The sequence below is a fragment of the Lonchura striata genome, chromosome 12 (assembly GCF_046129695.1).
Source record: "Lonchura striata isolate bLonStr1 chromosome 12, bLonStr1.mat, whole genome shotgun sequence".
Taxonomy (NCBI): Eukaryota; Metazoa; Chordata; class Aves; order Passeriformes; family Estrildidae; genus Lonchura; species Lonchura striata.
The window spans coordinates 20,920,388-20,937,334 of record NC_134614.1 but is presented as its reverse complement, the minus strand read 5'-3'; the positions used below and the strand labels follow the sequence as shown (position 1 = coordinate 20,937,334).

The 16,947-nt window shown below is 42.3% G+C and overlaps 1 protein-coding gene across 2 annotated transcripts in view; it reads left to right on the top strand.

The window, feature by feature from the left end:
* Positions 1–16,947, top strand: part of PDZRN3 (PDZ domain containing ring finger 3) — a 133,756-nt gene that overhangs the window by 98,928 nt on the left and 17,881 nt on the right. The window contains exon 1 of one of the 2 annotated variants that reach the window (XM_021538962.3): positions 4,381–4,529. The exons of the other annotated variant lie outside the window; for it this stretch is intronic. Coding sequence (XP_021394637.2) covers positions 4,461–4,529 — 69 coding nt within the window. The 5' untranslated portion in view covers positions 4,381–4,460. Of the gene's footprint in view, positions 1–4,380; positions 4,530–16,947 lie in introns of those variants that run through there. 2 annotated transcript variants of the gene reach the window in all.

The following is a 16,947-nucleotide window of genomic DNA, read 5'->3' as shown; positions in this document are numbered from 1 at the left end:
ACGAGTTTATTCTTGCTGGTGGGAACTGCTGTCCGAGAGCCAACCCTTGGCAGCGCCAGTCCCTACCCTTGAAAAGCTGGCAGAGAGTGCTTTTTAGCCTTTGAGTTCCCTAATAATGATCCTCTCCAGGGTGCAGGTCCCTCATGAGTGCTTCATTTCCCTCTTTATTCTGATTCACCATCCCGTGCAGACAGGCAGGACACCTGAAGTGCATCGGCCTCCTGTGGATTCCCCTTACCTGCCAGCACCTGGCAGGCTTAATCAGGGAATAAATCAAACATTTAAACAGCAAAATTTATATGAGGTTTGCAAGCTGAGAGGTTGCAAATTGAAGCTAAGACACGTGCAAAAAGCAAACCAGCCTGTGGTCTGTGGCAGCATTCCACAGAATCACACAGAATCACAGATTAATGAGGTTGGAAGAGACCTCTAAGATCATCAAGTCCAACCTATGCCCTAACACCACAACTAGACCACAGCACCAAGTGCCATGTCCAGTTTCCAGTCTTTTTCTAAACATATCCAGAGATGGTGATTCCACCACCTCCCTAGGAAGACAATTCCAGGATTTTATTATTCTTTCAGTGAAAATTTTTTTCCTAATATCCAACCTAAACCTTTTCTGACGTAGCTTGAGACTGTGTCCCCCTGCTCTGCCAGTTGCTGCCCTTGTCTGTTCCCTCCTTGTCTGTCCAGGACCTCGGGGACAAGAGCATCACCCTCCCCTTTGTGGTGGCAGCCTGGCTGCTTCCCACCTTCTCCCGTTCCCTGGGAATTAGCTCTTGGACACAAAGGCAAATGTCTGATAGTGGGAGCCAGGTATTGTGGCGGAGGGGATTTTGCAGCCGCGGTCACACGCAGGCAGGCAGGGAGTGAGTAATCTAGATAAATGCTAATGAAAGCTCTTGCTGGCACCTTGTGTATTCAAAGGCTATTTCCCATTGTTCCCGGTCAGCTGGCTCGCTGACTTCCCATTCAGCCTGGATTGCTGGGATTCAGCTGGGACCACTCGAACATTCCCATTACACGCGATGTAAACCCTCCGCTGCCGTCCATTTGGTTAAGCTCATTATCTGTGGCCCCGGCGAGACCACACATGGCACATCGTTAGCGCTGGTGACAGATCCCAGGGCGAGCTGCCTGGCCTGGACACGCCAAGGACGCCTGGGTTTACCTGCCCCAGGTACAGCAGGTGCTGCTGAGGGCTTCCTCGGTCAATATTTTATTTAAAAAGTCACCTAATCAACACCCAGCCCATCCCAGCAGCTCCCTGCCTGGGTGAGGAGCACAGAGAGCATCCCTTTGTTCCTGGAATCCGTCCTCCCACCTCACAAAGAGCCACCAGGAAAAGGAGCTGGCCTCTCCAGACCTGGCACCACTCACTGAACTCGTTTGAGGTCTCACAGGAATTAAACTGGAAGCTTGCACCGACTTTGTGCTGAGAACACACAAATTGGAACAGTTTAGGAGGAGCTGACCAAATTTAGCAGATTTCACAGGGACAACGCAAACCATCCCGGTGCCAAACTTCGAATTCTTGTTTCAAATTATGTTGATACTAAAACCCTCTCAAAGAAAGCATCCAGAATTTCAGAACACAGGCAAACTTCTTTTCCCTCCCTGTAATCTTACTCTTGGAAATGACTGAAACTTCAGCTCGAGTGTACCATTAAAGGTAGAAATAGCCGGACAAAGCCCAGAACACATGTTTACAGCCCAAATGTTTAAAGTTTGGCAAAATGCTGTAAAAACCATCTATATTGACCTGAGGCAGTGCTACTATTTTTGCCTATGAGATAAATAGGAGAGATGCAAGTTATATTTCAATAATGGAAACATCTCCAGTGAGATGGGCACTGGCCTGGCTCCAGGAGCAGCTCATTTACCAGGGGCCCTGGCAGCTGGAGAATCCCAAACATCACATTTATGGGACCCTCCACTCACACATCAAAACAAGTCTTCTGCTGGGATTATTCTCCTGGCCTGACATAGGGATTATCTCTCTGAATCAGATGAAACATTATCTCCTGCAGTCTATCACGTTGCTATAGGGAAATAACAAATAGGTGTGTTTCCGTTGAAACTGGAAATTAAATATCCCACATGTTTCTGGTTTATTTCTAAGCAGATCCAGCTGCGTGCTATTCCTAAAAAAAAAAAAGGAAAAACAAAAAAAGAAAAAATCCTGACTGACCTCAACCACCTGAACAGAACACTAACATTTATTTAAATAGCATCTAGTGTTTGAGAAGAAACTTAATTGCATTTAAGAAGAAAACCAAAATCACAGACAACATTTTTGGAAGCTTCACCTTAAGTTGCTTAATCAAATTTCACAACCAAAAAATTACCTAATCAAAGCCATAAACTATTTTTCTAAATTTCCATAGAGTCTGAGGTTTTTTTATTTAATTCACTTATCATCAACATCATCTTTTTCTGCTTTTAGGGAACACTAGTCCCCTCATGCAAGAATTTTCCAGTTGTTCAAGATCCACAGTCACTGGCTGTCAAGCAGCTTTGGAAAAGCTGCAGTGTTTGAGTGGCATATCTGACCAGGGATAGCCTGAATCATTCCTTGAGGGCAGCAGTAGCATCCAGGCTTCCTCTGCCTTGCTCCACCATGGCAGCAGTTCTCTCAACAGGGAAACAGCACAGTCACAGCTCAGGGATAAAGTTCTGCTTGTTTTGGGTGTTTGGCAGGGCTTTCAGTCACTGGTGGGATTTGCAGGAAGCCCTGGAGACCATCCAGTCCAACCCACCTGCCACATCAGGGTCACCCAGACCAGGTTGCACAGGAGGATGTCCAGGTGGGTTTTGAATGACCCCAGAGAAGGAGACCCCACAGCATCTCTGGACAGCTGTTCCAGGGCTCTGCCACCCTCACAAAAATATGTTTTCCTCTCATATTCAGATAGAACTTCCTGTGTTTCAATTTGTGCCCGTTGTCCCTTGTTTGAAATGAGGTCTCCTTTCTTTCTGTTCTTTGTTTCTTTCTGTAGGCAGGCAAATTTTGCTATCAAAATAAAGTCTCACAATCAAGACACTCCTTCTTGTCAGTCTCAGTTGACTAAAGTTGTACTAAAGCATGAACTGCATTGCTGTAATGAACATTTTAATGCAAACTGTGAGCCAGTGCCATTGTAGCAAGAGCTGAGTATCCTACAGGATCACACAGCAAGCACCTGTGTGCAGGGTTTGGACAGGAAAGATGGTCCTTGCACAACATTTCCCTTGTGATCTGCAGAAACTCGCTGAGCAAATAGTCAAAAGCAGTTAGATAACCATGGCCAGGATCCATCCAGGCTCTCCCTGCAATTCCTGTGGGAATGACACCCTTGGTCTCACTCCTGGCTGCTCTGTCATCTTCTTTGTGGCAGAATGAGTTGCAGTGAGGTTGTAAAAATGCAGCCCCTTCTGAATGCTTAAACAACTGGGAAAATTACGGTCGATCCACACTCCCAGCACAAGGTAGTGCTTCTCACAGACTGGAAAATATCCATAAAGCCTGTGAGTTACGAGTACTTTTCTAGCTCATTGGGCAGTTCACTGCTGTCTTATCCTTTACATCTGTGGTGCAGCTTTAATGCAGATCTGCGCACTCAAATGCTGAGTACTCATAAATGCCATACTGATTTTATTGTACATATTTTTACAATCTCATAAAGTTCATATTTTTAATATCACAGATAATATGTGAAGCTGTCATTTACACCATTCAAATACACAATGGGAGTCAGTAGCATAAATAGCCATTTTTCACTTGGAATACATATTAATTTAAAACTAATCTATATTAATACAAGACACTTTTTTGTTGTTTTGGGGTTTTTTCCCCCTAAATCCACATATATTCACATATATCTTTGCTTTGCAGCCTCCTAAGGCTGTGGAGGCTTTCAGGGACAGAGATGCCTTTCTCTGTTGTGCTTGTTAAACAGCCGGTTCAGTCAGCTGCTGCTGTAAAACTGAGGCTCTCAAATAGCACCACAGTCCAGGAGGGAAATAAATGCTGCTGAGCACATTCAACTTCACCCTGGCTGAGTTCTCTACCACGACACTCATTTCCCTACGCCTTACGTTTAAACCCTGCTCCCAGCCTGCTGAAATGTGGGAAGAATTATCCTGAGGGACCGCAGCAAAACGCAGTCGTGTTTGTTTGTAATTGCTACAAAACGCTTTACAAAATTGTTAGTGTCCTTTATTACGCCTGCTACTGAAGCACTCGCCTGTTAATTAGAGAAATTTCAGCTGTCATAGCTGGCAATTATAGCTTGTGTATCACTGCCTGTTATGAATAGGCAATGAGAGCTGATTAATATGCATGAGTGGCGGTATATAGCCGCGGCTGGGCGCGGGGAGAGGCAGAGAGCTGCGAGCCGGGCACGGGCAGAGCTGTGCGATTCTGCCGCTCACCTGCGGGCAGGAGCCGGGAGCCTTTGTGCCGCCGCTCTTTAATCATGGGATGCCGGCTGTGCGCTCTGCAGAAGCCAGAAGAGCAGTACAAGTTACTGTATGAAGTTTGCCAGGTAAAGAATTCCAATTTTTTTTATTAAAAGCGAGTGTTTTCTTTTAGGTTTCTAGCCGCTGTTAAGCGTAGGGAAGCTGGAGCATCGGGGAGTGGAAGTGAAAGCAAGTTTGCCTTGTTTGAAATCTGTGTGATTGTGATTATGTTTTTAGCCTGTATCTCCCCATTCACATCTGCAGAATAACAGATATTTAAATCCAGCTATTATACATGAAACTTTTCACTAAACTTTCATCACAAAATAAGACTGTATATTAGGTTAAATTCCTTGCCAAGGATCATGGCTTGGTCACACACTCCTTGCACAAGTGGAAAAGATGCATGAGGAAGGTTTTGTACCCGTTTTCAAGTACTTATGTGCAGTGTGTTCACTGGTGCTCAGTCTGGTCGGTGAGTGCCTGTCACAGAGTTTGTAGCTAGTTGTGGTAGGTGTTGTACCTTGCTGTGTAAAAACAGATTTGACACCAGACTAAAACTACTGCCCTACAGATCTTTCTATACCAAATTACTTATATGAGCCTTCTGAGAAGTTTTCTGTGAATGTATTAACACATCAACCTCTGTGGCAAATATTTTATTTCCTATTACTGCTTTTCCTTCTGCTTGCCTCTGAAATTCCTTGCTCTGTTATATCTGCAGTACAATTTGGGCTGAGGCAGGGGGATGGAGCCCTGCAAAGTGATGGCCAGGTGTATTCCTGCAGATCTCCCTGGAAATACTCGCAGATATATCCACTCGTGCTCCGTGCTGAGAAGGTGGATTGGATTGTCTGCACAAAGACCCCGGGTGGACAGACACTACCCAGACCCTCCGAGCTGTGCTTTTCCCCCCTCGCCATTGCCGAGGAGGTTTAGGGGCAGTGACAATTGCCGGGTGACATCCCCAGCGCTGCTCCGCGCTGCCGGCAGAGGGAATTGCTCGGCAATGCCGTGTCCTGCTGCCTTCCCACCTGCAGCTGGTCCCAGATACTGATGTCACCGACAACAAAGTGAATAAAAGATGTGCTCTGTGCGTTATGCTAGTAGGGAAGTGATTAAATTTTAACCACGTAGTTGTGATCTAATTCTCGCTCGCTCACCCGAAGGACGCTGACGCTTTGCGGAATAAAAAAAACCCTGTGGGAGCAAATAGAAAGACATGTTGACTGTCATTTCTATTTATACCAGCACACTTCCACTTGCTAAGCCGCTGTGCATGTGATGGGGGGAGGAATTTTAGAGGGAGGTGATCAGATTTTTTTGGCCAGTGTCCTGAAGTGAGAAGCAGATGCTCCTGCAGCAGCACACCTGGGGCCAGGTATGGTTTGTGTGAACGCTCCGCTCGGATACAGCGGTGGCTGTGGGAATAATTCCTTATCCTGCCAAGTTTTTGTGCAGTCTGGGTTTGGGCACTGTCAGTTAGTCATCTTCAGGAGTGCAACAACCAGGACAGACTGAGACAGCACCCAGTCACCAATGCTGTGGTTGCTCAGGGGCTTGCTCAGTTTTTGTTGTGCAGGGAAGGTGGCAGAGAACCTTTGCCACTTGCTGACATCTCCCGACAGATGCAGGACAACATTCTTTAAATACATGTCCTAAAATCAGTCCCAGGAACAGTTCCTGCTGATATCTGAGATGACTGAACTATCCAGTGCTGGCTGCAGGTGCAGATCCCTGGCAGGAGTTTGGTTTTGGGATTCTGTCAACCTGCAAAGTGCTGCAGCCTGTGTGAGTGCCCAGTGCTCCTCATTAAATATGGAAGTCTTTTGGGAAATATTGTTGGAATATCCTCAAGTTTCCACAGAAGTGAAAGGTGCATGTAATCCTGTAAAACTGGGATTTCTAACGTAGCAAAACCTGAATTATTTAAGAATATAATCCCTGATTATTCTAGAATATAAATAACTGTGCAAAATTATTTTAACAGGGGTCTACTTTGATTTCTCTCTTTTGCAAGATAGGAGGGAGGGAATTCTATAGCTTATGGAGCACATCCAGATAATTATATGTCCCTACAACTATAAAAGTATGTCCTCATATAACCTACACACAAGAACAATCACTTAAAATTTAACGGTGATGGAGGTGAAGGATCACTGCCATTTAAAATTACAGGATATAGAAGATAAAAGTTTCAAAATCTGCCAAGAGTAGAAAATGTCTCTTAGAGTGGTTTTTTGTGTCACCCATGTAACGCTAATATCATGTGATAAGAAGGCATTGCTATTTAAGAAATCTCAGACAAAATTTGCATAACTTGGTTTTAGGGACTATTGAGCATCATTGCAAATAAATCTCCTTAGTCTTATTTTTTTAAAGTTCATGACTCCAAGATGTAGGAATTCAGAAGACACTTGAAGGAATTAATAATAGTACATAACTGCACTTTCTCTATCAGGCCAAGAGCTTTAGTGTGGCTGGGAAATTAATGCTTCCATAAATTACAATTCCAGAAGGTCCAGTACTGCTGGCTCTGTAAGTCCTCTAACAGTGAGCACAAAGAGGATCAAATATACCAGGGCTCAGGCTTTATCCCTTCCTCATCCATAGATAATTCAAAGAGATCCTCTTCATTAAGGGCTTTGGCACATTGCCTACAATTTCTTTTTGGGCTGCTGTGAGCTTAATGATGCAGAACAATGGTCTTCCCTCTTGTTGAGCACTTACCTTATTGTACCTTTAATCACATAATAAAAACCAAATTAAGACACCTCGTCATTAGAGACTGTCGTAGCTGTGCATATCAATGCTTGGTGCTACAAATGCAAAGGGGTCTGTGGCAGCTTGATGCAGAGCAGTGTCACCACTGATGAGCAGCAATGGGGTGCATGTCCCATCTTAGATGTCCCAAGGTTGGCTTCCCCAGCTGAATACAGCATATTAAATGAAGTAACATGCACTATTAGATTTTCGGGTGTCTGGTTAAATGGGAGTCTTCTTCAGAAGATAGTTAAAGTTGTGAAATGGAAGGAGAATGGGGAAGAAAGAAAACCAGAAAATTGGGAGGATGTTTAACACCAAGTTTCTGATGTGCTTTTCCTCAATGTCATAAACTCCTAGCCAAACAATAACACAGATAAGGGCTTTTCCCTTTGTATGAAAATTCCTGAGGGATCAAAAAGTAAACTCCATTGGAAGAAACTTACAGAAGAATGAGTCATCTGAGATAGAGCTTTTGAGAGTGCAAAATAGAGTAAAAAAAGTTTAAGCCTTCAATTTAAGGAAGTTTCTTGGTGCCTTTTTCACACTAAGCACATGTTGCCCACAGTATGGAAGGTAAACATACAGTGAAGTAATTTCCTAAATGGACACAGTGTTTTAGAGAATCCTCACAGCATCACAGAATGGTTTGGATTGGAAGGCACCTTAAAAATCCTGTCATTCCAACCCTACCTCCATGGGCAGAGACACCTTCCACTGGAAGAATTTCCAAGGATGTCAATATAGAATTTTAAATCACAGATGACTCTAAACTTGCACGGGCAGTGCTCATAACTGTTCCCTGAGATTTAGGATGATGGAGTGCACCCAGTGGGAAGAAAGCATGAGAACAGCCTGTCCAAAGTGGCACTTGCAGCTGAGAAACCCTGAGATAAGTGAACACAGAGCCCAGCCCCTTCCTCGAGGCTGGCAGGAAACAAGCTCATGTTGCCACTGCCCTTGGTTCAGCTGAGCCGAGGTCAGAAGATTCTGCTCTGTGGTTGTTGAGCTGGCACCCCTCACAAATACTAAAGTTCATATATAAATAAACAGTTGTTGCCATGATCCTGCAGCGTGTCGGAAACTTGAAAGCCTCACTCACATGCTCCCAGCCTGGCCCGTCCCTGAGACACAGAAAAATGACAGTGTTGGTAAAAAACAATAGTGGGCACGCTGGATTTGCATTTTAAACCAGGCTGAGATGCTCTGTGGCCGAGGCTATATAAGCACCAAGGTCAGAGACAAATTCTGTGCTAATGGGAGGTCAGCAGGGATGAGGAACAAGCCAACACTGTTTTCCAGTGGCAGCTTCCATGGCATCACTTGCAGGGCACTGTTCTCCAGCAGAACTCCCACACAAAGCTGCTGCACTGAGCTAATCACCAGTGCAGGTCCCCTTGCATCAGAATTCCATTTGCACGTTCAGATGTGAGAAAATGAGACCAAAGTAATCAATCAGTAAGAAAAGCCTAATTCAAGGAAACAGCCTAACTAGATTTAAACCCACTGAGCAATGATGTTATCCTAAAGCTGGGCCAAAGTGAAGCTTGCCAAAATAAACATTCAGCTCAAAAAAAAAAAAAAAAACCTAATCAAAATGGTAAGATTTGGAAAACAGAAATAATTGCCTCTGTACATATGCTTTTCACACCCTCAAATTTAATTGGGTAGCCAGAGAATTAGTTGCTCTATGTTTCTGTAGTTTTCCATGTTAAGACCAAAGTGGTGGTGCCAATTATAGGGAACTGCTCTACTTGAAATACAGTGTATGGCTTCAAGTGCTCTGTATGTGCAGCCTGTGCTGCAGCTGAAATTAAAACTCGTGCTGAAGTTTGATTCTGTCACTTCACTACCATTAAACTCAACCTCAATAACAGTTGTGAACCTATCACACTTACTTCAAAGTAGTCATGTGTTTGCTTAAACAAGATGTTAATTCAGAGGGCTTTGTTCTAGATGGGGTTTTCTACTGCAGAATTAGTTCAGCTGTAGAAAAACTCTGCTTGACAGACTGGAGACTCATAATCTTCAGAAAACTGCCCTTTAATGATCGTGGCGCCTGTCTGTGGCTCACAATTCTCCTTTACTAATTAGACATTTACCAGAAACTGGCAATTGAAATTTTCCTCTTCACTTGATGATGAATAATGCAGTGCCTCTGTTAGGATTTCTCTGGAAGATATTCTTTATTGTGAATTTAGAGGGATATTTTGGCCATTAAAGGAACATAAACAAGATCTGATACGAAATAAACAAATGCATAATGGTCACCTGTGCTATAAATACCTAATTTGACCTACTTTGCACGTGAAATGTCTCAGTGCTGCATAATCCTCCTGAAATCTACAGTGCCTTTCATCTTTACAGTGGGCAGATAAAATGCTCAGCCATAGCATGGATTTATTAGGATTTTTTTTTAAATGATGAATGATTGAAGGGATGAGTTGTGTGATGCTTTACACTTACACATCTGTTTAATGCTACAAAGCAGGTGGCAAGAAGTCACAAGGGAGAAGGCACCAGAGACAATCACTCTGCTCTACTGTCACATGTCAGACATGGGCTGGGAAAAAAGGAAACATATGGAGTAATGAAAAAGTGCAGATTCAATAAATGTGGGGGGTTTTGTGTACATTAATAATGGAATAAAAGGTCAGGCTTCATTTTCACTGGGACAGAACAACTCTCCAGTTACATGGACACTGGGATTGGTCCTTGCAGAGATTTGTTGGGTAAAGGGAAGCAAATCCAGCTGGAACTTGGGCACTAGTTGGGGATTTGATAGGAGAGGGGCAGAATAAATAATATCAAATGTACATAAACATTAAATATTACAATACTCGCTAATTCAAGCAGTGACAATTGAAGAAAAACTTCCTATTAATATGGAATATCTTCAGGCAAAAAGCCAGATTCCAAAACACAAATGGTTAGAATCAGGCACTGTTTTCTTCCATGTGTCCATCCAGGGATAATCCTGGGTAGGGACACAGAGGTGATTGGACATGCTGTCTACTAGCATAGGAACTGGGCACTAATATATCAAAATTATCCCAAATAATGATAAAAACTACACACAGAAGTGCAACTAGAGGGGTTTTTGCAACTTCAAACCAAAAGTCTGTACATTCTTGCAAAGTGAAAACTGAATATTTTAGAGAAAGCAATCATATGTTGGGAGATCACAGCTGATAACTTTTAAATTTGGCCAAGGTGCTTCAGAGTTCAGCAGAAGCTCTTGCATCTGACCTGATAAATCTGTGTAGCTGCCATCAGTTCAAGGCAAAGGAGAATGAAGGTGTTTTTGTCAGTGTCACACTGTGAGAACTCATGGCCATGGCAGCACGGAGGGAGGTGCTGCTGGGACTCCCTCCTGAGGTTGATGTTCTTCAGCCACTTCAGCTCTGCCTGTGGAAGGCCCAAGGTGACAAAGCTCCTGAAGCAGCAGGGCTGGGAAACCCTCTGGGATCTGTCACTGGCTTCCCACAGAACCACACCAGGTGTTCTTTCCACCCTTTCTTGCAACCAGCTTCAATAAACCTCTTCAACACAGGTGATCTTCAGAGCTGTCCAAAATTGCCCTTTCCCTGCCCTGCATCCCTGAGGCATTTGTGGAAGAGGGGAGGGAGTGGGAAGATGGACCTCAAAGCTCCAAACGATGAGCAGCAGTGTGAAAACAGGGTGCTGGGAATCAGCAGGATCCTCAGCAGAGTGCCTGGGTGGTGGGATGGGAGGTCTGGAACCTCAGGCAGATCACTCACTTGCTCTGTGCTTCATCTTCTGTAGGGATGCCTTTTGTCTGTGTGCCTGGAGCAGTCTCCAGAGGCAGCACTGCCCTTTGCTTGTGCTTGCACAGTCTGATATGCTGCTGAAATGGTATCAGGATTATGTGAAGTGCTGCTCTCTACACCAGAAACCTGAACTACTCTGATTTTAGCTGAGGTAATGGTGATAAATATTGCCTTACCAAGCTGTGAGTGCTGGGAGGGTATAGCAGGGGAAAGCGCCCTCCAAATCTGTTTTTGACCATTCCCTTTTTCTGTGGGACGGAGGTGCTGCTCTGCAGGGGCCTTTGGTGTGATTCAGGACAAGAATTGTTTCTTATGCTACTCAAATTCAGCTTGAATCCACGTAACATTGCACCCTCAACTAAAAGGGTTTTAACTTCTTCATGCTGTTCACTCTCATTGTGTGTTATTTTAAACATAAATATAGAATACACAGCTTTTTGAAAGTTGTCATTCATAAAAATCTGTAATTTGCTGCACTAGATGAACATGTAGACATAGATTTTTGCCTCTTGGGAAAAAGCACATGTGGAAAAGACGAGCATTTCCCAAGGAGCCACACTGGAGGTGCAGTGCTAGAGATGGACAAAGCAGAGGATGTGAGAAAACGGGTAATTACACTTGCTGAATCCAATCATTAGTAATTCAGGGTTATTTATGGCTCATTTGTAGCTCACTCAGAGATCCCATTGATTGGCCCCCTCTGGGGCACTGCAGAAATGGCAGAGGCATGAAAAGCAGAGGCCTCTAAACTTCTGGCTGTGTTCTAGGTGGACCTGGGTTATTAAGCCGTGAAAAGACACACAAAAGATCACTTTTAAAAATGAGGAAAAGCATTTCTGCCCTGATATAAAGCCATTCAGCACGATTAATGCATATTTAAGAGAAAAAGGGCTCCAAGTAAACTTTGCTTCTAGTGAAAGTCCAAGAGTCTCAGAAGCCCCAGCATTGCTCTGCTTTTTCATTGAAGCAAATGATAATATTCCCTGTGGTTTTATTTTGAGTAGTGATCCACAGGAGCAGAGCCTGAGAACCCAACCAAGAGCATCTTAGTATGCTACAGACAGTCCTGGCACTGCCTGGGCAATACCTAAATGTGCTGATTACTAGCAAAATAAAAATTCCTTTATTTCCAGGCTCTTTTTCCCAAGATTTTCCATTTGCAAGTTAACAGTTTGGAGAACAAATATATTCTGTGCTCTTAAGGAAAAGAATTTTTCCTTGGTCTGGACTGTTTTGTCATGGATGGCTCGCAAGGCAGAAGGGAAATGCACACACATGGAAACAGTCTATTACTAAACAATATCATTCTTGTTTTTTGAAAAGGAGGGAGACTGTACATATGAGGGAAATAAAAGAGGGATTAGATGGATCTGCAAGAAGAATTAACCTGTATTTTGAACCTTTTTTTCCCAATTCCTGACAAAAAGGGGGGTTATAAAATAGGCTTTTTGCTGTTCTTGCTTCTATAAAAATCTCTAAAGTTGTGCTGCTTTTTCTTAGCATGCAGACTCCTTAAGAACTTGCTAAAGAAGTGAATCAGACCATAAAGAGCATTTTAAATGGAGCACAGGCATCTGTAGTCTAACAGAACTAGCATTTTTATAGTGCACTTCCCAAGGATTTGCATGAATTTCTACAAAGAAAAGCTGCTTACTCATTCTTAGGCAAAAAAGTTTTTTTCTCTGTGACATTTGTGAGGCATAGAAGAGGCAACAAGCTGTACAATGCATACAAATGTTTGTCATTCATGGCATTAAACCCACCAAAATCAATCTAAATTAATGGGAAAAAAATAATTTACTGAAACCCATCTGGTTTCTGCTGTGTGCTCCCAACACCCAGAATACAATGCTACACACTATTGCTTCAAAAACAAAATACAAAATAATTTTAGCTAAGCTGTTCTGCACAGGGATCTTGTGGCTTTCTCAACCTTTCAGTAACTACTTCCACCAGTGCCTGAAGTCACTGTTGCAGATGATGTCAAGAGAGAAATCACCCCTGCTGGGGTTTCCATAAGCGCTGTGTCAAGTGATAAAAATCAGAATTGGTGGCAACCAGAAAGAAGTTTTGTCCACTTATAAACAAGTGACATATTTTGACACACCTGAAGGCCTCTAATTTATGTCTGCCATTAAAAAGTGGCAATTAGCCTTCTCTTCCCACCCAGAGAAATAAAGCATGTAAATCACTTACCTTGCTCAATAATTAAACAGCAGCTATTGATAAAATGACATTTATGTAATAGCACAACCGTGTCCTATCCTGCCTCAAACCTCAGGCAAAAATAAAAATGTGTTTTCTAGTAGCAGAGAACAATTTTGTCATCTCATCCTTGCCTGCAAACTCCCACTGCCTTGCACAGGAGGTCCAGCCTTGCCCTCCCAGTGGGAAAGCTGGAAGGTTCCATCCTCTGCACCCTGTGCCAATTCTGACCTCAGGAAATCTGAGCAGTGGCACTTGGCTCAGGAGCTGCTGGAGGATCCCAAACCTCTCAGCAGAATAATTGTTAAAGTAAAAACACATATATAAATATAAAAATGTGAGAAAATCTGTCCTTGTAAAAGGTATTTCACTGTGATGTATCTGGAATTAATAGAAAGAGGAGATTTCAACAGGAGGGATGCCAAATGCCTTGCACAGCTCCAGCAGAGAGAAGCCAATGTAGATCCAATCCACAGTGTATATTACACACTCACAGTACTGGAAAATTATATGGAAAGCTATCTCCTAGTGAGGTAGAGCAAATCCTTCACAAGCCTAAAGAGATATGAGGGGTTTCCCTGTTTTTTGGTTTTGTTTTTTTTTTCCCTCCTTGTTGAGAGCATCACTGCTCACAAATCATCACAGATTCATTTGTTTTTTCTACTTAATATGTAGCTACCAACTCAGAGAGATTTGAAAACAGACTCAGGAAGGCATTTGGGTCTTACCAACCCTACACCCCCCAAGATTATACTGCCTCTTTTTATACTTTTATCTCCAAGGTAGCACTCAAAAGTTTTTTTGCATGGCTCTGAGGAGTCTGGTCTCAAACTCTACCCACATATTTGCTGCATTCACACCTCTTAAGCTGTCATGGGATGTACCTCAGCAATTCCACCTGATATTTAGGGTTCCTCAATGAAGTTCTGCTGCTTCTATTTGGGGCCAGAAACAGCATATTAGATTTTTTCATGTTTATTTTTCTGTTTATTTTAATTCCTGTTTATTTTTCTGACCATTTACTTCTTGGGTATAGGAATTAATGAGACCTCCATGATCAAAATGAGAGTTTAAGACATTCTTCTGTTTGTTTGCTGGGATCACCTGTTTGGATTTGTGCCATGGGTTCCCCTGTTCTGCCTTTGGGCATCATCCCTCATTTTCTCAATTACAAATACACATCACTTCTACCTTAATAGACCATGGCAGAATTTTCTTTTCCATTATCTGAGTTTGGCCATGGAATGCTGGTGGCACACTCAACTTCTTGATTTGCTGTTAATGTCCTCTCTCAGTCAGAGCCTGAGCTGAGGCATTGCAAAAGCCAAACACCTCTTGACTCCAGTGAGCATCAGATCATGCTCAAGTGACTATTTTATTTTCATTCCAAGTATTAAAACTTCCAGGAGACACAGACCTCCAGGACAGGATTATGCCATCTTTATCTATAGATTTCTTGCTGCATCTATAGATTTCTTAGTCCTCTCTCCAGCCTACTTTAGTGCAGAAGAACATACAGTATATACTATAACATAAAATACTGTAAATGCTATTTTATTTCATAATCATTTCATAGCTTCTATTAAAAAAAAATCAAATATGCCTTCCTTATTTACTGTCTGCTGTTCATACAGAGTATTTGTGTCCCTGCCTCATTGCAGCCACTATCTGGCTGCACCACAAATTTCACCCAAGTCAATTCAGCTCAGTTTTGCTCCAGTCACTGCATTTTATCTACAGCTTTCTCTATATTCAGTATACTTCCAATGCTAAGAAGGTCCAAAAGCTAAGCATTTCACCCTTTCAGACAAGTTAATTTATCCATCCTTTGTGCCATGAAAGATCCCATTGTCTCTGTCACATGGCATGTTCCTCAGAAATTAGGCATGTTTGTCGTTTTTGGCAGTCTTCTGAAGTGTTCATGTGCATGGATTTCTTTTTTTTCTGTGTTATTTCAGATGTAACTGTTTATAAGGAAAGAAATTGCTGAGCACAATTCAGAAGCATTAGGAATAAAGTCTAGAATATAAAACCCCTTTCTTTTTAGCAAAGCAAATCGGTACAGATTTATTAATTTATTTCTTTTAATATGTATTTATTGGCTTTTAATCACTGGGAATGATTATTTGTCAATTGTAACAAATTTTCCAGATAGAAACTAAGCACATTAGTATCACCTATTTGCTAGAATCAGGATTAGTCACAAGTACTGACTCAACACAGACACCAGAAATCAGGCCATTGAGATCAACCCAGTGTATTTCTCTTCTGCATCATTTCTGTGCTGCTAAAAATAAAATTCCAATACCTGCTACTTTTTCTAGACTAAAAAGCAATTTATCTCTGTCATGCACAAGCAGACTGGGGAATTACTGCTTGTTATTATCCAAATATTTAGCACTGCCTTCCTTATTTCCCTGTAATGGAAAATGATATTATTGGTGTGCTGAGACAAGAAATGCTTAAAAAATGCTTAAACAAAAAGTAATTGCAAACTATTCACTGCTCAGTATTTACCACATATTATGACACTTGCTGCAGGTTTTTAGGAACCATATTCAGAAATGTAATTCCCTGCTGTAAAGCACTTTTAAGTGCATTTTTTGTGTCACTGTGTGTTCTTTCATCATTTGTTAGGGCAGTTCTGACCACGTCTCATAGATGAGCATCACCACAGTGGCCAAGGCTGCTGGTCAGAACAGGAGCCTGCAGAGCTGAAAGGATTCCACTCAGCTGGAGTTTAGGAATCATCTCTTGCAAGGAATCCACAGAATGACCCCAAAACTATTTGTCATGTGGACAGCTACTGTCCAGAGGATTGTTTGCCTAACATGATGTGGGTGCTGCCACAGCTCATAGAAATATTAATTCTTAAAGACAAAATCCCCAACCATTTCTTTGGAGTGGGCTAAGAAACCCATAACAACAGCTGTGCAGTGACTTATGCTTCCATTTCACTGTAATCATTGCCATCCTATCAAACCCATCCTTTAAAATCATATACACATCAAATATAGTTCTGCTTGTAGAGTAATCAATTTACCGACTGGAAGCTAAATTCCAGAAAGTCACAAACCTTTTCTACACAAGGTCCCTCTGCAGCAGGAGAGGGTTTAGATTAAAATGTAGCTGGCTCATCACCCCAGTTCTAAAATCTGGTCCCATGTCCTTCTTCCTGGCTGTGCAGCACTTTTCTTTTTCATGGCATTATCAGCTTGCAGACAGCACAGTCAGGAAACTACTTGGAAACAATTCCTGTAGTAAGAATTTATGACACAGTGCAGCTACTACAGCCTGTTCCCTGCATGACATCAACCTGTCCTTGAAGTTATGATTTTCTGTGTAACAATTGCATAGGAGAGCACAAAGAGGATGCCAGTCCATGGATTTACAGAAATAAAAGTGTCCTAAGGAACCAAAATTAAAATGCAGGTCTGTACTCAACTGTTTGTAATCCAGGTTATTACAGCATTTGAGAATGAACTGGAAATCTGTCCTTTGCAGGATTTTAACCGGTTTTACTATGAAGATGGAGAAAGGATCTTCATAAATAGTTTCCTGCTCAAGAGTTATTCTGAGCACATTTCTGAAAAACATTATACACTGCAGTTTATATTCTTTTGTTCTGATTGCTTGTTGGGTTTTGTTATACAAAAAAAAAAAAAAAAAAAAAATTAGGATGCACACAGTAAAGTGTGCAACATTTAATTTGCAGCAAATAATAAAACTCAAAGCATAATCAGCA